The sequence below is a fragment of the Crassostrea angulata genome, chromosome 7 (assembly GCF_025612915.1).
Source record: "Crassostrea angulata isolate pt1a10 chromosome 7, ASM2561291v2, whole genome shotgun sequence".
NCBI classification, from domain to species: domain Eukaryota; kingdom Metazoa; phylum Mollusca; class Bivalvia; order Ostreida; family Ostreidae; genus Magallana; species Magallana angulata.
The window spans coordinates 56598451-56622926 of NC_069117.1; the positions used below are offsets into that span (position 1 = coordinate 56598451).

The 24476-nt window shown below is 36.3% G+C and overlaps 3 protein-coding genes across 4 annotated transcripts in view; 2 read left to right on the plus strand and 1 right to left on the minus strand.

The window, feature by feature from the left end:
- Positions 1 to 12516, minus strand: part of LOC128192971 (transcription initiation factor TFIID subunit 1-like) — a 31148-nt gene extending 18632 nt beyond the window's left edge. The window contains exons 1-32 of the mRNA XM_052866114.1: positions 12473 to 12516; positions 11916 to 12150; positions 11651 to 11765; positions 11410 to 11526; positions 10857 to 11089; positions 10524 to 10641; positions 10214 to 10434; positions 9600 to 9779; positions 9286 to 9502; positions 8955 to 9071; positions 8738 to 8853; positions 8505 to 8630; positions 6232 to 6303; positions 5976 to 6092; positions 5589 to 5762; positions 5152 to 5325; positions 4756 to 4946; positions 4523 to 4637; positions 4272 to 4413; positions 4029 to 4159; positions 3865 to 3945; positions 3500 to 3769; positions 3063 to 3147; positions 2879 to 2978; positions 2556 to 2679; positions 2302 to 2427; positions 1815 to 1951; positions 1647 to 1706; positions 1373 to 1478; positions 905 to 1113; positions 478 to 586; positions 262 to 360 (exon numbers count right to left, since the gene is read on the minus strand). Of these exons, the coding sequence (XP_052722074.1) occupies positions 262 to 360; positions 478 to 586; positions 905 to 1113; positions 1373 to 1478; positions 1647 to 1706; positions 1815 to 1951; positions 2302 to 2427; positions 2556 to 2679; positions 2879 to 2978; positions 3063 to 3147; positions 3500 to 3769; positions 3865 to 3945; positions 4029 to 4159; positions 4272 to 4413; positions 4523 to 4637; positions 4756 to 4946; positions 5152 to 5325; positions 5589 to 5762; positions 5976 to 6092; positions 6232 to 6303; positions 8505 to 8630; positions 8738 to 8853; positions 8955 to 9071; positions 9286 to 9502; positions 9600 to 9779; positions 10214 to 10434; positions 10524 to 10641; positions 10857 to 11089; positions 11410 to 11526; positions 11651 to 11765; positions 11916 to 12035 (4302 nt within the window). The 5' untranslated portion in view covers positions 12036 to 12150; positions 12473 to 12516. The remainder of the gene's footprint in view (positions 1 to 261; positions 361 to 477; positions 587 to 904; positions 1114 to 1372; positions 1479 to 1646; positions 1707 to 1814; positions 1952 to 2301; positions 2428 to 2555; positions 2680 to 2878; positions 2979 to 3062; positions 3148 to 3499; positions 3770 to 3864; positions 3946 to 4028; positions 4160 to 4271; positions 4414 to 4522; positions 4638 to 4755; positions 4947 to 5151; positions 5326 to 5588; positions 5763 to 5975; positions 6093 to 6231; positions 6304 to 8504; positions 8631 to 8737; positions 8854 to 8954; positions 9072 to 9285; positions 9503 to 9599; positions 9780 to 10213; positions 10435 to 10523; positions 10642 to 10856; positions 11090 to 11409; positions 11527 to 11650; positions 11766 to 11915; positions 12151 to 12472) is intronic.
- A 1496-nt stretch (positions 12517 to 14012) lies between these two features.
- On the plus strand, positions 14013 to 19349 carry LOC128156156 (uncharacterized). 2 transcript variants are annotated; one of them, XM_052818190.1, is made up of 7 exons: positions 14013 to 14549; positions 15332 to 15421; positions 15717 to 16933; positions 17086 to 17302; positions 17413 to 17532; positions 17642 to 17767; positions 18137 to 19349. In XM_052818190.1, exons 1-7 carry the CDS (start codon positions 14475 to 14477, stop codon positions 18446 to 18448), a joined length of 2157 nt encoding a protein of 718 aa, XP_052674150.1. In that variant the 5' UTR covers positions 14013 to 14474; the 3' UTR covers positions 18449 to 19349. The 2 variants fall into 2 exon arrangements, with proteins under 2 accessions (XP_052674150.1, XP_052674151.1); XM_052818191.1 differs by having other exon boundaries at positions 14022 to 14549; positions 17669 to 17767.
- A 2648-nt stretch (positions 19350 to 21997) lies between these two features.
- Positions 21998 to 24434, plus strand: LOC128191818 (alpha-aspartyl dipeptidase-like). Its single transcript, XM_052864135.1, has 8 exons — positions 21998 to 22157; positions 22381 to 22469; positions 22600 to 22674; positions 22788 to 22867; positions 23053 to 23226; positions 23518 to 23577; positions 23917 to 23999; positions 24241 to 24434. The coding sequence occupies exons 1-8, from the start codon at positions 22066 to 22068 to the stop codon at positions 24299 to 24301; spliced, it is 714 nt and encodes a 237-aa protein (XP_052720095.1). The 5' UTR covers positions 21998 to 22065; the 3' UTR covers positions 24302 to 24434.
- Positions 24435 to 24476: the final 42 nt, after the last annotated feature.

The following is a 24476-nucleotide window of genomic DNA, read 5'->3' on the forward strand; positions in this document are numbered from 1 at the left end:
CAAAATGAGGCCCGGTTGACCTAAAAATTTACACTTATATTGAAAGCACATATACTTAGTTATAGTTATGTGAAGTTTGGTAGAAATCTGTAGGCTGTATATTTTCAAAGGGTGGTATGGACCATCACCTTAAGACTTATATTACATTGAGTAACTTTTCATCTCATTGCGACATGTTTCATATTACATTTCTCATCTCTTTGCATACCTGTATTATTTACACTGGTAGATATCTCATTAGCAGACCTATTATAAACTTACATTGGGTAGGTCTCTCATCTCATTCAGAATGTTCTCAAATATGCTGGACAGTGTAACAACTGGGTCTGTTCTCCTTCTGTTGGAAGTTTGCTTGGGTTTCTAAGATTCAATAAAATTGCAGTTTAAATCTCTCATTAACTGTTTATTTTTTTAATTAATCGCTAACACTATTGTATTGTAATCATTTAATCTTCAAAATTGCACAATTCATCTCACCTTTAAATAATCACAGTGAATAACAGATCCAAATCTCTTCTTCTTTTCAGCTTTGGTGACTTGTTTAGGGAATTTAAGTACCAGTGATTTCCTCTTCACTTGTTCAGCACTTGAAATAGACAAAATAATGGTCAAAACATACAATAGGTATTAACAAAATGTTGGCAAACTTCATTTGAAAAGGAGTTAGATCATTTTTACAAACTTTCAGAATTTAAACTAAAGACGAAACCGGTAATTGTTGGAAATGTAAACAATTAAACTTTTCACCACAAAAGCCAACCTTTGCAGAGTCTAACAAAAATTCACCGATATGCAGCATTCAAAACCCTTGGGTATGAATCAAGTTTAACAGAAAATGCCCACATCAGAAATGTATATAAGAGATAAGAATCTATAATATACAGTATTAGAAGACATGACTCACTGTTCAACTAGGTTCTTTGAGAACATGACGCGGGTGCCCTCGACCTTGATGAGGTCATCGTTTTGGAGGAGACTCTTCTCCTCTTCCTCCTCCTGCTCCTCCGTCATGGCGACCTGTACGGGTGCGGCGCTGGGACCCGACTTGTTGTACATAGGACACTCCTTGTTTGTCCTCATGTGACCGATCTGTCCACAGGCACCACACTTCAACTGTCACACAAAATATTTCAGGCAAGTTTGATTAAGCCCCATAATTTATATAACTAAAAATAATTGTAGTAGTCAAAGAGACTCAACTAAGGTTATCAGCAGATTTTCATATCTGAAACCAGTTTCATAAAGCCCATAGTTTATATAACTTACTCTTAAAATTGATTTATATAGACTTAAGAAATGCCATTTCTTAAAATCAGATTTATTCACAAATGTATAAGACAGTAAAAGACCCATTTATCGAGTCCTATTCTACCTTGCTATTGAATGGAGTTTCCTGCTTTTTCTTCTTTTTGGTTGGGGGTGGGGCCAGCTGGGCTTTCTCCTCATTCCTCTTGATTCTTCTCAGCCTCTCTTGTAATCTGATACAACAACATGTAACTTTGTACAAAAGTAACTTAATGTATGTAACAGGAAACATACAGTTACGACAAATATCATATAATCTACATGAAGTGTCGATGAATCCAACAATCTTTATGTACATTGACTGTAACTTTACAAAACCCACTCAATATTCCTACACTAACCTTCTCTTCTCTCTTCTCATTTCTTCCTTCAGCTGCTCATCAATCAATGCAAAAGATTTTCTACAAACATAAATTAGATAGGTTAATGTATTGCCAATCTAACAGAGCAAGCAGAAATGGTTTTCCACCCCCTTGACCCCACCACACGTCCACAGAATGGGTACTAACATGAAGGAGAGGTCCTTCTTCTCCCTGATTCTGACGTAGGTATCGATGACCGCTGGCTTTACCACCCACTCTGTTCTTGTGTACGTCGACCCATTGTCATCCTTAAATGTTCTAGTGATCTTAAGTTTTCTTCCAACCTATAAAAACACACAAATACTGCCTTAAATCTTTGAGGCCTTGTCACATTTTAAAATTTCAATCCTTTAAGTCAGCTACTGTGGAATCATTTTTATTCGCGGGGGTCAATGTTCATGGGCAGCCAAAATTTTCCAGGTTTGTGGGGACATAATTTCATTGGTAGCAAGTTTGGGATTATTTAAATAAGTATTGAACAAATGCTTGCATATACATTCCTGGGATATAAATTCGTGGGCAAGGGTTATCCACAAAAGCCAGGAACATTGGTTCCCCATGAACAATGATGATTCTACAGTATCAGATATCTGGTGTAATGTTTTATGATATATAATTCTAAGACGTTTCATACTGCAGGTCCGGAGTCGTCATCCTTGGACTTGGACTTGCTGGATTTATCTCCCTTGTCCTTCCCGTCATCGCCCATCAACATCTTCTGGAGCTCTCTTCTCTCGGCTTCCTCCTTCTCGTGAGACAACTGTGTACAAAACATCAACATGATATAGTCATACTCTTACTGTATATCTGTATGTGATTACATGCAGAGAATCTGTACGCCCTGTACAACTTGATCTACATGTACAGTACCATTAGTGAAACTCTCACCTGGGAGCTGGTCTTCTTATTGGACAGCATACTCTCCAGATTTTTCCCCATTTCCTCAAAGTCAGAGTCGTTGTCTGAGCTGGACCCTTCATCTGTGGATAACACTTCCTCTGATGCAAGGACTCTAGAGAATTTAAAATTAAAATGTGTTATCTTATTCAGAAGTGATGGGAAACATTCCTTTCCAGGAACAGTATGATAAATTCTTTCAATATAACAGATGAGACACCATTTTTTTCTAAAATACTCCTGCATTTAATACAGGACATAAGAGAAGCAAGTTTTCACCTTACACTTACAAAAGACATGAAATATGACTTTACCTGTTCTGAAGATCAAATATTCTCTGGCATTCTTCTCTATACCTTTCTTGATGTTCTGCTACTGAGAATCTGTTTCCTCTTGCAAACTTACTCATTCCAGCTGTGTATGAAAAGTACTTTCTTAATTTCCTATCTCTTCAATGAAATCTGTCCTAGAAATTTCCATAACATGATCCTTCCTTACCTTTCCCCTCCTGACCGGCCTTGGCTTGCTCTGTTGACATAGTTCTAACCACATCAATAACCTCCCATCTAGATAGCTTCTTTATCTGTTATACACAATGTCAATTCTTAAGAGTAAAACAATTTATATTTCTATACAAAGAGAGAACTGCTAAATTTTATAATATCTGGGTCTGGTCCTACCTCAAAAGAATTCCTCAACTCAATTCCCAGCCTCAAACTTGAGGTCTTACCTTTAATTTTGGCCTATTTTTTAAGGTCTTGAATTTCGAATTTCATGAAAGATTGTGGGGCTAGCTGCTCTTTGAGAATTCTCAAAACAATTCTTAACTATTGATAACTACTCAGCCAAGAATATTCATAAAATCCCCACCATTAAACAACTTGAGAAAATTCTCAGACTTAAGTATGGTTTATAGCTGCTGACCCTGCACTTACCTCTGAGTCTGGAACTTGGAACTTTCTAAGTAGCTGCTTGGCGTCCTTCAGACTGAGTTTCCTTAGATCAGCATCTGTGCCCGTCACAGTCTTTTTCTGAGGGGTCTGTTCTTTACCCTCCTCCTTGGGCTGTGGTTTATTGGGGACCTTAACATAGGAGAACCCCTCCCCACAGCCAGTGGGATCAGCCGGACCATTCAAATCCAGTAAACACTTCCCTTTCACAGCACTGATGTAAGCTCTAGTGGTGTTCCAGGGGGCAGTTTTCACCTACAAGTTTTGGCATTTTACCAGTTAAAGGGGTTAAAGGTGAATATTTTGATTGCTGATATCAGTATGCCAACCATTTGGTTTTTCTCATTTACCTCATCTTCTATCTTGGACTGTGTATCCTCTTCATTATCATCTTCTGGAGCAAATAATGACTTCTCCCCATAACCAGCGTCCTACAAACAAACAACAACCAGTCATTACAATGTTTGCGTCTCTATGATACAGCCTTCTACTACAGCTTCACTCTGACCCTAACCTTGAGCCTCTGTTCCGCGGCCAACATGCTGAAGTACCCACAGCACTGCTCAGGGGACACCATGGCTCTCATTTCCTCCTCTGTCGGCAGACGGAAGTCTGGCTTCACGACCCACCAGTTAGAGTCCATTCCTGTTGATTACGATGAGATCACCAAGTTATTAACAGAAATTTCATTTTTGAGTTTAGCTACAGTAGCTACAGATACAAGAATGTATCAAGCTGGTCTTTTTATTTAACTAACCTGTTCTCTTAAAATCTGCACACAGTTTCAGCCTCTTTCTGATACTGCTTTCTGAGTGGTTAGGGAAAGCTTTCTTAATGTCGTCCATTTTGATTCTCCTCGGATTGTCTTTGCTCTTCCAGAATAGTCGATATATAAAGACCTACAAAACCAAGCACATATAGGTAGATAATAAACAACTTTCACTGGAACAGTAAACAAATACTGAATATTTTAACTATAACATTGTACATTACATTGCTGTATAATACCTGTAGAAAATCACGAATAAAATTGTTGGCCCGTTTGGAGTTTGGTCCAGGTACTTCAAACATCGGGCACTCCTGACCCACTGTATAGATAGTGTTTACATCTCTTATAAAGAAACTGAAAAGCAACAAGTTCTTTGAATTACAAACAATATACAGCACTAAATGTGGTTAAATATCTGCTTATCTTTTAGTTTCAACTTTCTCTCGACTACTTCAGATGTAATTGATCTTACTTTTGTCTATTTCTGATGATAAGGAAATCAGTATCTGGAACTTTGTGTTCATAAATGGGAGCTCTAAACATGTTATTCTCAAATGCCTGGATGGAGTTTCCAGGCACGAGGGTTCCAAGGAATGGAGAGGTGTGGGCGTAGGACAGCTCCCCATACTTGTAGGCAGGTGGCTGGGAATCCTTTCCTGGTTTCTTTAACACAGAAGAAAACAAACATTGATGCAAATGCATATAAATATTTCATCTTTAAATCTATATGGAAAGAGAAATCTATATCCGTTATCATTCAAACATGCTTTCAAACTTAATCAGTTATATACCAGGAAATATAAATCATGGGCCTTTCCCCTTTCTCATCTATCAATTTAAAAACATTATAGTGAGATATTTGACTTACTCTTTTATAATAATTCTTGATCTTTGTTGCCATGCCGACTTGCATCAGTAGGGGAGGATACTCCTCAGAGTACTCGGCCATAATGAGTTCCCCGTCCATCCCTGACAAGTCCTGGGGGGTCCTCATAAAGAAAATGTCTCCCCCGCCAAAGGCCAGCCTCTCCTGTTCCCTCAACTGTTTACACAATTTAATTTTTATTAGTGAATGCAGTCAAATATATGCTAACATGTAAATATTCAAAACAATGGGTAAATATAATCTTTACATTTTTCATGGGACAATTTTGTCGCGAGTGTAAAGATTTGTGCTATTTTTCTATAAATATGGTCAACCATAATAGATGATTATGTACAGCATCTTTGGTATACTGTACATGAGTAAACAGTAATTAAATGTACATATTTATAAAATATTACAGGTTAAATGATTATAATTACCCTGGCTTTCCTCTTAATCTGTTTGAGGAGTGGAAGGACTTGATGAGGACTGAACGTAGACATGGGGCCATGGGAATACTTCTTGAGTTGAGGGCGGTGGAAGCTCCTCAGCTTCATAGGGCCCATGTGTGTGGGGAAGAAGGGCTGCCTCAGCTCAAGGGCTGGGGTGGAATGCTATAAATAACACATAGAAACTTAGTACACAGAGAAACTCAGTAAATGCAGTAAGCAACTGAGGATTACTGAGCTGAGCCTTGGCTAAATACACAGAAAAAGACAATAAACCTCAAACAAGCACAAGGTACATGTAAACCCTTTATTACAAGAAATAAACTGTCCAAAATTTAATGACTACATTGGTTCTTCTTCATACACTGGTTGCCATACCTGAATGAGACTGGTTCCTATCCCCCCTTTGACAGCTCCTTCCATTAACTTGGGGTTGTAGAACTCATCGTTGGACAAGTTGAATGGATCTTTACTCTGCATGTTAGGGCCTTGGTCCTGTATTACAAAGTGTAATTCAAGGAATAATGTTACAATGAAAGGAATGTTATCTTTGTCTAAATAAATTTCATGTTTGTGTAATGTAAATACCAGCATGTATAAATTAAACCATAAATAAATGGCTGCTATACTATACCTCTTCTTCTTCACCATCATCTTTGATGATGCCAGCCTTCCCAAGAAGCAGTTTGGATTTTTTCACCTCAGCCTGGAAGTGTCAATTAATAAAAAATTAAAAATATGTTTAAAATACATTCAATAACAACTATGGTGTAACAAAAAAATAAGTTTATCCAAATTTTTCTCAAAACCTTTGGTCAAAAATAATGATACTAAATCAAAGGCCTGAAGGGCCACAATGGCGTCGAGTTCAAATTAATTTGAAGAGTACAAAGCTGAACAACTTTTTTAATAAGTCAGAATAAATTATGGTATTCCATCATTGATCACACATACACTTGATTAAAAAAATCCTTAAACAAATTATGATTCTGTAACTCTTAAGAAATGTACGCACAATAACATGAGACCAACTTTTCTTAATGTTTTGCTGGAAAATAATTTTTTTTTTTAAATTGAGTCAGGCGGTCAATTTAAACAAATAAAATTTAATATAGATTTTATGCAGTCAACTAAAATAATAAAAATATCAAAATGAACTGGGATCTCTTTTATTATCAAAAGCCATTTTAATTTGGTTATTGACCATTCATTTAAAAATTGGTATCAATTATATTTCCTTTTTAAAAACAAATATATTAGACAAAATACATCTGTCGACTACTTTCAGATAAATAAAAAATATGTTTTCATCACAAAATTAATCAAATTTCAATTCATTACAAATTGACTCACCTTATTCCTAAAAAGTTTTGAATGTTACTTAAAATTTTTAATACCGAGCGCAGCGAGAGGCGGGCAAAGCCCGCCTCGCGAAGCGAGGATTAATGGTAACACGTATATATAAGAAAATCAGTAAAAAATAAAAGTTGAATCAGGGGTACTTAGGCCAAAAAAAATTTCTTCCAGCCCTGGGTTGCTGCCATATTGGCAGCCATTTTGTTTTTAAAAAGTTAGTTCGATTATTGATTGACTGGTACTTATCGATGTTTATTGCCCTTGAACTCGATTGAATAAGTTCCAGTGTTTCAATAGAAGGTAATTTAAATTAAAAGAAATTAAAAAGGGCACCAGATAAGTTTCAAAAGTGCTTCAATCAAGAAACACGACTTGTTCTACGTATGTCTTATCAAATTATCAGATGGAAAATAATTACATTAACGTCAAGAAACTGATCTTTTAGATTCTAAATAAAGTATTCAATTTTATTACATTGGCATTCATATGAATTAAATTGATGATCAATGAAAGAGGAAATTTAAAAAAATTCGGAATCACGTAACTCTCTTCGCTTATTTCCGAAGACAAAACTTGAACGTTTTACGTCTGAAATATGACGTCATAATGTACACTGAGCACGCGACGTTTAGTTTAACTTTGACAAATGATTTGAGTAGGCAACCATGCTGGCGGATCCTACTTGGTGCGATTTAAATAGATTTTATTATACAAAAATCAAACTGCACTGTGTTAAATCTGCGCTCCGTCCAACGGTCACACCGTTTACATATTAGAAATATTCTTGGAGTTAAAACATTGTAGATATTTTTTTTTCTCTATTCAAATAGAATTAATTAGTATTAAAAGTATGACTGTATTTAATTCTATATTTTGTACATTGCTGATAAAAACTCTGTCTCTTATTATCAATTGATTCAAAAATCCTATGGGTCCAAATGACCGGACCGAAAAGATCAGGGGTAGATATAAGAAGGCCCCCATTCATATTGTTTACAGTTAAAAGTGAAAGTACGCTAGTTGGTTTAAAGTTACTTAGATTGATATAGTTCTGTGCAGGAAGTTTTTTGTTTCTAAAAGATCAAGCATTTGTACATAGTCAACATTCGATATGGATTCAAAATAATCTGTTTTGCAGGCAGGTATATTTTATAAACAAATTGAGTATGTAGGCCTAACTATCGCAAGTGTGTGAAGTGTATTCATCCGCTGAAACCAAGACATATTGTTTACAATAAAATATGAATATTGTCAAAGACATTATAACTATTTGTTATCTGCCAACTTGTTATATTGACGTACAGTTCTGTTCTAAATGGAAGCAAGTCTTCTTTTATTTCTCAAATACTAAAGAAAACTTTGCACTCATTTTCGCGGATTTATTGATAGCATGCGTTGTTCAGCTCCTTACACTTCCGGTGGACGTACGATCCCTAGATGGCTTTCGAGCTTCGCTCGACGCCATAATAAATATATGAATGATAAATATCAAAGAAAATATTCTGGGGAATTTTCTGAGAATGCATTTTTAGACCAATGGTCTACTTTTACCTTCTCCTTTTTGACTGGTTCTGTCGTTTTTTCATTGGGATCTTTATCCTCGGGAATTTCCAGAATAATGTTGTCGTCATTTGGGTCCAGGGTCAACACTGGGGGAGAGGGAATTTTCTCCATATTCTACATAAATAGAATGTGGTAAACCTCAAACTATTTTGAAAATCTCATATTACATGTACATGAATTGCCTGTGTAGATACATAATCATCTCATGGCAGTATAATTACCTCAGCATCCCAGATGATGTCATCTTCCCATCGCTTGTACAAAAGGTCTTGATTCTCAATGGGGAATATAGAGTACCAGGTCTCTTTTTCCTTACTTTGGTCCTGACTGTCTGAGCCTTCAACAAAATAATCACAAACACATCCACTTATAATTCTGTATGAGAAAGGTATTCTTAGCTATGAACCCTCCCCCTTCTTTCTTCCTCTGATTTCTTACCTGACTGATTTTGTCCAGGCTTGTACACAGGGGAGATCCCAGGGAGAGTTTTGGAGAAACCAGGAGTCATAAAGTTAGGAACCATTTTGGGAGACATTCCAGAGACTGGAGTATGGACTAGTGAAATGAAATCATGAACAATCTCTGATTACATTTTTATTTTTTAGATTTCTTTACCATCTGTATTTAAATTTTTCTGAATCAAAAGTGATTTGTGGTAGAATCTGATGTTAAAATTTAAGCAAATTCATACTTGCAAATAAATTTCAACAACTACTTTTGTTAAGAATTCAAGTAGTATGCTGTTCCATGTATTAAGATCTTGGTTTACCTTGCTGGGTGAACATGGTGGCTGTCCTGTACTGAGTACTTGGGATCCAGCCTGCAGCCAACGCCTTCTGTTTCTGGGACTGTAGAATTTTCTGCTTCACATCCTCTCCATTCCAGATTATATCATCCTCCCAGTTCAGCTGAGTGACCATTAGAAAGGTCTCGGGGTTCACCTTTATATTCTCCAGTTCCTTTCTGTCTGTCTCTATTTCCTCTTTCTGTTGCAGAATATGTACAAATTCAATTACTTATAAATCCAGATACATACAAAACAATATGTTACCAATTTTATATGTATAAAAATCTTAAGCTCACCGGTTTCATCTTGAATCCATAGTCAAAGTTTTCCCCTGATTCGTCGACTCCCAGAAGATCGTACCAATACTGGGCAGGGCCGTATCGCCACGGTGCTATCTTCACACCCCCACTCTCTTCCTTACCCTTGGAGGTGGTTCCAGACACTGATTTATGCTCTAGCGGCTTTAGAAGCACCTCCTACAGCATCAAGCATTCAAAAATGATGAATAACTATCACAAATATCAGTCTTGTATAATGGAAATTTAACATCAGTTTAAAAAAGTTACAGTAAAAGGAAAGTATTACACAATTTCACAGTTGCACATAGACAAAATGCTGGGTCACACAATCAAATATTTATCCCACATCAATCACTTAATTAATAGTCTTAACTTCTGGTAAATTTTAAACAATTTTACAGTTGCATGCCAATGAAGCGTGTGTTTGGATATCTTATTTTAAGACTTCAGCTCATACAGAATCATATGATATTTTCAGATTCTTGAAAAATAAAGATACCACCAAATCATAGTTGGTTTATTTACTCAACTATCTGTCCAGGTCTTTTAATTAATCAATCTGTGTGAGAATGGAAAAAAAAAAGACAAAAAAAAAGACAAGGAATAATAACCTCATCATCTGACAGGCATTCCTCTGGTTTTGGCAATCTTCCAAAGTCGAGTTTGATTGGCTCCTCCCACTCTCCTTCATCTTCACTAATAATTGGCTCCTTTGTAGAACTCTCCTCTTCCGGGGCTATTTCTTGTGATTTCTTATAATTATCTGCCTCCGCAATAACTCTTTCTAATGGAGTCAGTGAAAGGTGATGCTCCTCTTGTTTAGCTCTTTTCTCTAAAAACAAAATCAACGAAAAAACACCAGCATTTAAGTTTTGCATGTTTCAAGTCACTTTACTGACAAATATTTAGTTTTTGCCAAACCTTCTTCCAACGCCTCCTTTTGTCCATCTTTGTCCTCATCAGATGGTTTCTTTTTCTTCTTTCTTTTGTACAAGTGGTGTACATATTGAGGTCTAAACAATCTGGAAAACCTTAATACCTATAAAAAATAGAGTTGAAAATTTTTTTTAACTAAAAAAATATCTACCTTTTCTACATTAAAAATATATTTGTGAACAGAAGACACTTCAAAAATAATTCTAAATTCATATAATGAAATTCACTGAAAATGGAAGAATTTTTACTTGGATAGAAAAAAGCCATCTATCTGTGTAGATTACTAATGACAAGATCAATGTTATTTTCTTTACTCACCTGCCCATGTCTGAATTCTGGAAACAGGGCTGCAACATCAATGTTACTAAGCTCTTGGGGTAACATGGCAGCCAGGGGGGTGTTAGCCTTGCTTTTATCAGGACTGCTCTGGGGTGAGGATTTTTCCGATTTACCATCACCTGATTTAATTCCCTTTGGTACAAATGATGGAGGTGGCATTAGTTTGAGGTCTTTCTCATCGTCATCGTCATAGTCATCATCTTCTGTACCTGCTGTATACATAGATATAGCTCATATAGAGCTTGTTATACAGCAACATCACATAAAAATTTACTTTATTCTTGTAGTCTACAGATTGACCAATGAAGAGCTTTACATCATCAGTTGTCATATATATTGACTGACATACATAAGTATGTTAGCCAAAATCTTTGTTCTTGATAAAGAAAAATACATAATATTTCAATCATTTAAACTAGCTGCTTGGTATTTAATATAGAGTCAATTTTCATGTAATTTATCTCTTCCCCACCGGATAGCAGTTTTGATTTTTGCAGATTCATTATATAATTGACAAATAGCTGGGAGTTACCATTTGCAGGCACAAGAAGACCATGCATGGCTTCCTTCACCCTCTCTGTCTCTTCATCCACTGCCTCTGTTATGTCAGAATAATCAACTGCAGTTGGAGACTTCGCAGAAAAGTCCTCTTATAAAAAATATCAAAGAGAAGAAACTTAAAATTAGTGCATAATTTCAGTATGTCAAAAGTCATCAACAGTGTACGTCACAATGATACAGTGACAGTCTGTTGTGAATGTCAGAGGACTTACCTGACATACTGTCATCATCATCTTGTCTGTCATTTTCTTCATCCCCGGTAATCTCCTTGACCATTACTCCAATACCACCAAGAGAACTAAGGGATCCCAAATGTCTTTTTGATTCCTTTATAAAAAATACAACTTTCACCAACTCATTCATCCAGATGTTTTAAACACCAGCCTATGATGGACCAATCATAATTTATTCAATTTTCTTCATGAGTTTACTTTATTTGTATTTTTATCTTTAACCTACTCGATGGGCATTGCCTACCTCATCTAGAAAATCCTCCGTCAGGTCACCTTTCTCATCAATGTTACCAAAAAGGAATCCTGTCATGGAGGACATTGTTCCATGACTGTCCGAGGGGTCATGTTCATCTTCACTATCCATATTGGAGAAGTTGTGCCTCCAAATCTAAGGAAGCTTATTTCATAGAAAGATCTCAGTCATTATCTGTTGACATGTGTCCATCTACATGACAGTATTCAGCACCAACAGTTCCAACCTACAATATTAAAGAATTAAATACAGTACATCTTCATAAAGTTGATTTAAACATGTTAGCTCCGTTACATCCCAGACATACAAAATCAAATAAAAAATCCACAAAATGGGTAGAGAGTCAATAGTAATGTTTCAAGTTATGGGGATTTTCTTAATTTTTTATTTATGTTTATTTTAGGAAAATTATTCTTTGGTATGTTTTCCATTCTCATTCTGAAATGTAACTGCCTTAGAAAATATATAAACACAATAAAAAATATATATATTTATATATATGCATATATTTGAAAATAATAATTCTGCATTGTAATGAAATGCATTACACTGTAAGTTAATGAGCATCTGACTCTTTTCACTTGATGAAGTTGATCAACTTCAACTTCGACGAATCGACGCCATATTGTTTTATTTCTAAAATAAAGAACCGAACGGACAAGCCGTAACAATCCGGATCATTTGATAACAAAAGAACTTACGACAAAATATATCTTTACAGTCATGTCTTATTGACCCCAACGAGTAAAATTTATACAAAACCTTTACATCTTAAATATTTCAATAATATAAGTATGTTGTATTGATATAAGTTCAAACATTTGGTAGCTAGCATGTTGAACTGAATAATGACTGAGCATTTTCAGTTACTTTGCAAATCGAAAGTTCTTTCGTAAAGCGCAGTCCTCGGGACGTATATAAACTGCTATATATTATATTTATCAATGCTTAACATTTTTATGAATTCCCAAAGGGAATTTCTTAATCTGATTTTTTTTTTTTACATGGTATGCAACCGTGCGTTTTTCTCTTTATTTACAATAAACATGCTTGAGAAATGTTCATCACCTGGAATCTTATTACTCACGAGAATGACAAAAACTTGATATCATTAGTTATAACCACAATTAATGACCGAATATGAACATAAGAACTATAAATTGAAAAAGTTGAAATAAGTTATTCTGACATCAGTAGAATACGCTGCATGTCCGATCCTCGGGACCATAAACTGGACATAAACTACAGTCATTTATTTTTATAACAGATTTTAACAATAATTTAACATTTTCCTTTACATGCTTTAGGGGTTGTACACCATTTACTATAAGAGAGAGAGAGAGAGAGAGAGAGAGAGAGAGAGAGAGAGAGAGAGAGAGAGAGAGAGAGAGAGAGAGAGAGAGAGAGAGAGAGAGAGAGAGAGAGAGAGAGAGAATATATATATTCCGTGATTTAAAATTGATGACTTGAGCAAATTTAAAAAATCAATAATTTTTACACTAGACTTTGTTAATGGTCAATGTGCCGTCTGTCGATTGTTAAGGAATCCTATCTTGTATCTTTTTTAATTTTAATCCACGCAGGAACGCAATATATGTCTTCATGTACCGTGGCATTTAAATGATCTACCGCAAATCCATGATAGAATAATTAAAAAAAAACTTTTAACATCTGTGTCTGAATGTTTGACCACGATTCTGATAGAGAGTTACTCTTGTTGCAAATAAATTATATCCCCCTTTGAGCACCCCAACCCCAAGCTTTAATACACACCTTAACACTATGTAATGCACATGTATTACTAATTAACTTCAACGCTTTTAAAGCTTTGTTTTTTGGGTTTTTTTAAGTTTTGTCTATCACAACAACTGTTACAGACCTAATTATATGAAAATGGTATTTCAAAAAGGTATTGTCCAAGGCATATCGATTTTCCAAGAGTGTTCAAATTAATTCATACGTGGATAGTTTACGGATTTTTTTTTTTTAAATATTTTTCACTCTTCGCTAATTATAATTAGCACTTATGAGTATTTCTTCAGTGTTTGCACAGTATGGCACGGCGATTAGTTAACAGGCTGTGTAATGGCTGGATTTGACATGTGTACATAATCAGCTCGTAATTACATGTAGAGGCCATGTGTCAAATCACGGGGATATAGTACTCAACGGCGGAAAACATTTACCTATAAATCTGAGATCAATGAGTTACTAAAAGACAGAAAGTTACTCGGCATAGAGAGCGGAGTTTCAGAAATCTTCAAATCCAGCAAATCTGCAAGCTTCCAACAGTAGCGTAAACGGGAGAAAATAATAACTTCTCCCCGTTGTGCATAATTCATTATTTGCTATGAATAAACAGTGATTGTGAATGCAGTAGTACAGACAGTGATATCATGTGGTGATTTTGACCGATAATCGGGTGATTGTTTATGTTTGATCATTGCCCACCAGAGATAAGATTCACGCCCGGATTTGTGGTGGGGAGAGATATCTGATCACCGTAATATCCTTGTAAGTGGATCTGGGAAAGCCAGAGTCTGGGCAGCCATGTCGAGCCTGTTTTCATGCTTTGGGAAGAAAAGCAAAGTGAAGAGAGGAAACAAGGAGCCCAAGGACAGGAAGGTGAGACATCGCTCTTTGGTCTTTATTCGTGTCATCCTGATTTTAACTACAGAAATCATTTGTATTAATTAAGCTTCCAAAGCATCGATTTTTTTCTTTGTGTAATTAACAAGTTTATGTTTGTGTATGATGCGTAAGATGTGTATCTCGTTGTCAATACTATAGCCAGCAGTTATATATGAACATCACCGATATATCCAAAACATGTACAATTTATTGGTTTTTCGTAAATCATTTATACCTCGGCTAACAACTAGGGAACGACATCAGCTGACTGGGACATCTTCCGTGACCATGTGCCGGGTTTTAGTTCGAGTAAATAATGTGCAACCTACACGTGTTGTAAATATGAGTCAAAACAAATAATTTATCGACGGGCTTCACACACAACCTTAAAAATTGTCTTTTTTTTAATTTCTAAAATTTCAATTTTTCTAATTGGGAGACACATTATTGATTTTCTTATTAAGTGTTAATTGGGAGAAAATTATTCCTCGCGATTTTTGCCTATATTTTTACTAGATAAGTGGAATAAATACGGTAGCGAAACAATCTTGAAGGGAAGTCGAATTTAAACGTTCTGGTAACTCGCTGTTGCATGGATTAATCCAGATTATGTTTACCGGTCACTAGCTATATTAAATATGCCCAAACCCGGTATATAATTGCTGTAAGAATTAGATAAAAACGGGCATTTAACAGCCGCATTACGTGCAGTGACCGTGACCTTAAAAAGGGACCGGTTATTAATTCACTAAAACCTTGTTTTTCTCCCAAAACAGAAAGATGGAAAACACAGAGAACAGATCCCGGCTCCCATTGAGGACGAACGAAAACCACCGGTAGAGGAAAGTATTCCAGATAAAGCCCAGGTAATTACTTAATTACGGATCACAATGGATCTGTATACATTAATAGTGTTAGCATTGCAGTGATGAAAGAAGATGGGGAAAGGGGGTGGGGGGGGGGGGGGTCGTCGCTCTTGGTAATATTTGAAGTAAGTGTAATGATCATGCATTGGCTCAGGAAATTTTATTTTGCACAATCAGATTTATGACCTTAACAGTAAACACTACTTTTGTTATGAGTTGGTAACATGATTAAAATTGTACATCAGCCCAAACAATTTGATAAGCACATCATAATAAATCGTTATTTTGAATTTAGCAAAATGGGGACGTACACAAAGAGGAGGCGGAAGTGCCACCGCCCGAGGAGACCAGCAGTCCTTTGATTAAGGAGCTGGAAAACAAACTGCAGAAGAGAAGGGAGAAAAATAGTACATCTGACGAGCATACAACAGAAGCGAAAGAAAATGAAGTCATCCCACAGCAAGCTAAACAATCGGGACAAACAATTCCTGAGCAAATTCCCCCAAAACCCACCCGCTCACAGTCGGAGAAAAAATCCGCTCCCATCGCGGCGGAAAAGAAAGATGCAGAAAGCGATGCACTAGAGAGTCAGGTGGAAAAGCTACGATCGGAGATCGCACAACTAAGAACAGAGAATATTAAACTAAGAGAAAAGGCGTCCGAGAATGACAAACTCAAGAAAGCACAGACAGAAAAATTAGAGCTGGAAGAGAAAGTTAAAAGTCTGGAAGACTTGAACCAACAAATACAGGCGCGAGAAAAGAATATGTCCTCTGAGTACGCAGAGTTAAAGAAAAAAGTAGCCAAGGAAGAAGATAGGATGAATGACGAAGTACAGGAAAGGTTAGGAGTTGCTCTCAAAGAAAGACAAAATATTTTGACATCGTTCGAGGAGTTAAGCCAGTTGTGTTGCAAACTTGCCCCTAGACTTGATTCGATCGAGTCAGCAAAAGAGAAACAGAAAACACCGGACGATGTGTTACCGCGCGTGGAAACCTTAGGAGAATCCCAGAAAATGGTCAGTAAAGACGTCACAACAGTAAGGCACCATCTGGATGAGCTGGAACTTCGTATTATTCGTCTGGAGGTGGATAAAGACAATCTGGAAGATTCAAATGGCGAGAAGTTTGCTGCTTTAGAGGATATGAAAAAAGAAAACACCGCTTTGATGGCAAAAATAAAGAAATTGGAAGTGGAACTGGAGGGGAAGAAATCGAATTTGCTCCGTGTGGAGAACGAGAAAGCCTTGATGTCATCACAGCTGTCAGTTCTCATGACGGAGGTGGAAAACCTGAAAAGGAAGATGGACGAGCTGTCGATAGCTCATGGCGAGAAAGAGGCAGAATTGGAGATCTCTCTAAGAAAGCACTCGACGCTGAACGAAGAGATCAAAGTTCAAGGAATCAAGCTACAAACAATGGCGGCACTTGTCAAAGAAAAGGAAGACGCGTGCAACAAAGCCGAGAAGAAAATGAGGGAAGCTAAAAAACTTAACGAGGAACTCATGAAACGGTACGCGATTTTAGATAATGTAGGCAACCTGTACAAAGCACCCGTGAACAATACGCAATTTATTATTCATTGTAAAGTAACATATTTCCGTATACGAAATGAAAACCAAAAAGATGTGTTTTTATTTTAAGTGTTCCTTTTTTGAACCACAGATTACACGAACAAGAAAAGAAAAGTCCCGCCAAAATGAATGGCACCGCTTCACCAGCTGCGCCTCTAGCAGACGACATGGACCGTATGCGGAAAATATCAGAGCGGTTTGCTGTAGAACTTTACGGAGGTTTGTGGCGGGAAGCATTTGAAAAGCTCACAACAGTATTTAAAAGAGAGGAGAAGAAATCGCTACAGATACTGATGGACTTCTGCACGGTAATCTTCATACTCCCAAACATAAGATGTCAATTTTCTAGAAATATCAGTAATTTTCCAAAGGCTTCTGTAGACAGCGTAAAACAACATTGTAATCTCTATTGTTTCAGGAGGCGTACCTTCATTGCCGACGGACGGCCAGGCAACAGTTGGACTCCGTGTACTCTCTACTGACGAACCCCTCCGTCGCTCACGGACGTAACAGTATCAGCAGACGATCGCCCTCATCTGTAAGTATCAATACTGATTTCTTTTCGATTCGATTTCTTCCTTCTTGTTGTGTTGTTATTGTTATTGTTGTTGTTGTGATTTGAACTCTTTTATAAAATCTTGTTTTAGAATATATATAAGAATATTATTATACAGAAACAGTCGACGCCCGAGAATATTCCGCCAAGTCTACGTCACCAGATTGTACAGTTCCGCAAGGATCCAACCAGGGACTTCCTTGATAGCTTATACGATGTAAGATCTCTAGGTTTACCTTGTTTAAACCCAGTTTTAGTCTACCAATAACAGAACCGACTTTATTACATGTAATTATTTTAAAAGTTGTCTGGATTACACTAGGGCTGAATACGGTAGCATACAATCAGTGCATGGTTATCAATTTTGCAACTGTATTAAAAATCATATTGGTTTTTGTATTGCATCAGGGGAATTTAAAAGTACATGTTCTAAAATGTAATATATAGGGAAAAATTCTGATCCACAAAGATAAGAAGGGCAGAATAACTTATTTTTAGAACAAACAAAATTTTCGAAATGTAGAAACCATTTCACTTTGATTATCAGCATAACTTGGAATTCTCATTGAATGTTTTTGATTTCCAGGATTTCCTGAGTGTGTTAGACTTCCAGAAGTCCCGTCACCTAAGAAGCTTCCACATGAAGGAAGTAAAGGACATTGCCCCCTACATCACCAGATGTCTTGCCATTAGCTGGGAGATGGTGGTCCAAGACCCACCCATGTACCTGCAGTTCAAAGTTCGGCACGGAACACCCGTGGATCGAGAAAAGTACAACTTTTACACCACAGAAGGGGATGTGGTAGACTATCTTGTGTGGCCCGCCGTTTTGAGGGAGGAAAATGGCGCGGTGCTTCAGAAAGGGAAAGTGCAGGCTATCTCCCCTAGGCCGGTGTAATGGTCCCAATATTGTTGGGTCGTTCTTTTGCAAATCAAAGATTGACAAGGGTCCACGTTAAAAATTATTTTTTAACCCTGCTAATAGGGATTGTTCAGGAAGTCGCCATTTTGATCAATGCTTGGCATTTAGTTTTTCCTTAACAATGACGTCATGTTGTATTGTAATTTATTTTAAGTCTTCGATTTTTTAATGTGTTGTTTTACATGCATTGTGTTTACTAATACAGAGCCCAGTCTGTACCACTGCCTTCTAATAGTCGTATTACAGATCTGGATCTTTTATAAAGAAAAGGGTCTTTTGAGATGTAAATATTTTTTTTGAATGTTTATTGCATTAAGGCAAAGATTTTTATTATAGTCAGAAAATGTTGGACTCGTCTCGCTTGTTTTAGTTCTTGTTTTTAAATTAGTATTTATTCATCTTTTATTTGTTTTTGCATTTAATATACCAACTCAGCACACAAAATAGATGGGTAAGGTGTTTTTTACGAAGAGGGTGAAGAAATCAATTGTTTAATGATGCTCACGCACTGTCTAGTCACCGGATGTTAACAGCGTCCGGTTGTCGTAATTCTAGTATTACACTAAATGCAATACTTAACGATATTTTTATCTAATTGGTGCCATTTCCCCGGAGATTTTATTTTACACCGTATAACTATATAGAAGTAGAGACTACCATCATATATTTGATAAGGAATCCATTTACCCTGTGGTTTTTAGGACGTTTATTTGTAGTAATTTTTATTGGGTGTTTTTCACTCCCTTTCCATTAGATGGTTGGATGAGTTGTATCAGTTGTTAGTGACATTTTTTTGCTTGGCATTTTGCGGTTGTGTATATCCTGTACATCTGTTGTGTCTATTTTGTTGTTGAGAATAAAATGATGTCAAAGTATATTGCTTTGTGGATTTATATTTAATGGAATTTCTAACAGAAAAAAGTATACATAAAAATAAATAAATACATATACATGTAATATTCAATGTTTGAGATTAAGAGGCGCATTTTCATAATTAACATCATTAATTGAACATAAAGCAAAACATATTTTTAGATACTAGTAGTTTAAACAAATGTCTTATTGACATAGGTGGTTAATTTTGCCATTGATTCTTAATGTGCAACATAAAATTGACGGGTAAGCTTTTTTTTTATAAGACTGGTAATTGCTCATCGAGTTGCTTTCTTTAAATAAGGTCGAATAGAAAACAAATCAAATCGTGAGAAACAAATCGACCACTCTATCGTTACATCGAGAAAAAAAGGTAAGGTCGCGTTCGTACGCGTTTGATGGGATTTTTTTCTTTCATCTTTCATTTTTCCCGTTCAACTTTTCTTGCCTCTTCTCCTCCTGATGGCGATTGGACTGTGAACATGCATATAAAGTAGAATCGGCCTTTACTATAAGGGCCTCTCTATCTGTGCTCTGATTAGGGGTAATAATGCCATCCTTATGTTAACAGAGATCTCAATAATCATCCAAGTGTCCACTGTGCTGTATGCAAGGTGGATTTTCTTGTGCTAGTCTGATTGCATTTCAGGATGACGAACCACCTTTTGACAGTGGCAATAGACGGCCCATCACTTGATGACTGTAATGCAGAAAGGGCAATCCACATTTGGTACACCAACAGACAAAAACGAGGTACGAGGTATAGACCACATTTGGTACACCAATGGACAAACACACGGTGGACCACATTTGGTAAAACAACAGACAGAGACAAGGTGGACAACATTTGGTACACCAATAGACAGAGACAAGGTGGTCCACATTTGGTACACCAACAGACAGAGACAAGGTAGACCACATTTGGTACACCAATAGACAGATACACGGTGGACCACATTTGGTATACCAACAGACAAAGACGAGGTAGACCACATTTGGTACACCTATGGACAGAGACGAGGTGGACCACATTTGGTAAAACAACAGACAGAGACAATGTGGACCACATTTGGTACACCAACAGACAGAGACAAGGTAGACCACATTTGGTAAAACAACAGACAGAGACAAGGTGGACCACATTTGGTACACCAACAGACAGAGACAAGGTGGACCACATTTGGTACACCAATAGACAGACACACGGTGGACCACATTTGGTACACCAATAGACAAAGACAAGGTGGACCACATTTGGTACACCAACAGACAGAGACAAGGTAGACCACATTTGGTACACCAACAGACAGAGACAAGGTGGACCACATTTGGTACACCAATAGACAGACACACGGTGGACCACATTTGGTACACCAATAGACAAAGACAAGGTGGACCACATTTGAAGTAGACAAAGGAAGAGGATGAGGATGCTTTGCTGAATTTCTTAATTGCATATGACCCCTGGCTCAGTGTACAGTTTAAATGATGACTTTTAAATACATAACAAAAAATGACACTTTACTTTGTCTACAGTAATACTGTTTACTTCTTTAATACGTTATAATAAAAAGAATGTGTAATGTATATGCATATTCGGATATTGAGTTACTTAGATAAAATTATTTCATGTTTCTTCTTCTTCTTAAGTACTCGGGCTACCAATTTTTACATTCGGGCTAGTCAGAGCTTGAGTTCACTTGCCCGACGGTCAAGGAGATTTATAGGTTGATGTCTACCCCTGACTTATAAATGAGAAATTCTGGTTAAGAGAGATGATGATATAAACAGCAAAATGCTTCTATCAGCAGTTCATACGGAATAGCGAACCCTTCGGAAAAAATTTCCGTTTACATACTCGGTATAACTTATCCATTAAGGATACGTATCTTTAAAGTTTAGAATCAACACAGCTGTTAATCTTTGATATTAGGTGAAATTAGATTTTGTTTTTTAATTGTTTGTATGGTTTCAAAGGAAGTAACAGATGTTAGTCTCCACGGGAACGACTACAAAAGGCTCATGGACTGCATCTCTCGCCTGAGCACACTGGCTATACCAATGTACATGTACCGGTATTATATCTTTGACTTTTCTTTTGTATTAAACATTTCCAAATTCATGAAATTATCACATCAGTCACGCCAGTAAAGACAACTAGATTTGTTAACAACTGCATATACATCTACTGAGTGCTACAAGTATTTCCCTCCCATTTTATAAGTTTCAGGTTGACTACGTATTGATTAATTATTTCTCTGTCGTGTCGAACTTGGCTATATTATTGAGAGTACAGAATGCAAAGACTGCACGGATGCACGTTACACTTCCAAATAGATGCAGTATATATATATATATATATATATATATATATATATATATATATATATATATATATATATATATATATATATATATATATATATATATGTTTATAAATAGAACCACTTCTACTTTTAAAATGTTTGACAGAAAACGAATATACATATCAACTTTATTATTTAATTAACTAAAACTAAAAGTTGACAAGATAAATTTAGCATATTTTTTACGCATGCATTCGTAAGAAAAGTGAAGCGGCGAGATTAAGTGCATGCATACGCATTTTAAAAGCATTGCTGGCACCAAGGTAAAGTGGTAAATAAATAGCCAAGACTGTCCAGAGTTGTCGTTCCCTTCTCCACTAAAATTACTTTCACTTTGCCTTTCAACAAGACACAATGAGGCGTTTACTTTTAATTTCCAATTCCACTCTTCATGGAGGTGGTTATCTAGATCACTGCAAAGAACAGATAAAATCCTTTCTAAGTAGGTAAGTGAATAAATCAATCGGTTGTATAAAACTCTTTCAAGATAATCGTAAATGGGGGCCAAGAAGGGGGCGTGTACCATCATGTGCATGTACATCATAATTATCACAGGCCTCTGTCAATATAAGCCGTAAATGTATGGAAAGAGAAATAAATATACCCTCTCTACATACTGCATATATATTTATATATGTAGATTTAATTTGATTAATGATCTTGTTTCAGTTCAGTCCAGAAGGTTTTGTTTGTCCCCTATGCTCTTCATGACAGGGATGCATACACAAAGCTTGCAAGAACAGCATTCAACGAGATGGGTACGTAAAATGTATTTAGATCATATATTTTGCGATTATAAGTACATGTAGTATGGTATAAAAACAGCTCGAGCACTTAATTGTCACTTCAACAGGAATAGTCATACTATACCTCTGAATATTTTTGAAGGCTATGATCTTGATGGAATCCATGAACATAAAAGTGCCGTAGAGGCAGTGAATGCTGCTCAAGCCATTTTTATAGGTGAGGTTCTGAACAATTTTACAATGTACATGTATATTGTCTTCATAAATTAATATTTTAAAACACTTAATTATTGATCTTGCTATGCTTTTAATTGTAAATCTAATCCTCAGGTGGAGGAAATACATTCAGACTGCTGAAAACACTGTATGACGAGAAAATTGTGGAGTTGATCAGGGAACGAGTTACCAATGTAAGAGACAATGCAACATAGCTCAACTCTTTATATTAAGCTAACTCAGCTAAAAGAGTAGAGCACCCATATATAACTCCCTTCAAATTGAAGCTCCTCAATTCAATCCATGCAGTTAGCTGTGTTTTGCTTTCCTATTATACTAGTATGTAATCTCAATGTTTATTATGGATCTCATTTAACAGGAGAATGTGCCATATATAGGGTCAAGCGCTGGAACAAATGTGGCCACCCACAGCATCAATACAACCAATGACATGCCCATCGTTCACCCGCCCACATTTGATGCCATCGGACTCGTTCCATTCAACATAAACCCTCATTATTTGGACCCTGACCCCAACAGCAAACACATGGGGGTCAGTATCCATTAGGAATACTGTATTCAGGAAAATATTTGCCCTCGTTTTATTTTTGCCCCTTTCGCCCTTGTTGCCAGCAGGTGAATCAAGACTTGGCAGTTCCATTCTCAAATTATCTCTCTTTAAACACAGCTGTGTCTGGGCTAATTCAAGACAGGGCGAAACTGTCTGTAAGAGTAGAAGGGTGATTATTACCCGTGGCGAAAATAACCCTATATACAGTACTTCATTCCTTAAGTGTTTTTTATTATTTGTAAGTTTTAAAGTTTTGAAATTGATTTGTTTCAGGAAACCCGTGAGGCAAGAATCAAGCAATACCACGAGTATGAAACATCACCCCCTGTTCTGGTCAGTAAGCAGACTAATATGTAATGGAAACCTTGTTTTGTCATATCATCAATAGGTTTTGTGAGGAAATAAGTAATTAGTTCTAATTTAAATATCTACATGGATTTTAATTTTTTCAAAATCAAGTGCAATCATTATTAATATAATCCTGATATTGTAATGTTTATCTTATAATGGTGACATGAACTGCAAATACCATTTCATTTACCACTCATTTTGATGTATTGGCATAACAGAATTCTAAGCCCTTTCATGAAATTAGAAAAGTTAAACTTATGTTTCCATCAAACACATAACCTCTTTATACATACAAATACATGTGGAGCTCATTGTTTGCAGGGACTCAGAGAAGGCTGTATTCTTTTAGTGGAGGGAGACAAAGCAACATTAAAAGGCAAAACAGGGGCAAGGCTATTTGTCAGGTGAATATACTATCTAGCATCTACTAAATAATATACTGGTACATGTATACATGAACCTGGGCACGACTGACATCTGAAAGGTTAATCCACGTACCGGTAAAAATACACAGAACAAGGAGACTTCCATAAACTGGCTTGAACTGTTTGTTACTTTAAATTGTTTGAGTTATATATTGTATCTATTCTTTAATATTATGTAATCTGCGTTTATCTTACTATATTTATTATGTCATCATTGTAGGGGGAAGGAACCAGTCGAATACCAGCCAGATGATGATTTGAGTGCTCTTCTCAGTAATTAGTTCTATCATAGACAGACATTTGACCACAACAACTTTGTTTCTGTTTAAAAAAATACAATTATAATTTAGATAAATATTGATATACAGGATGTTTAAAAATGACATTTTTTCACAGTAAATACATGTACCGGTACGTATGTGTTTACTTATTTAACTACCTGTTCTTTTAATTGAA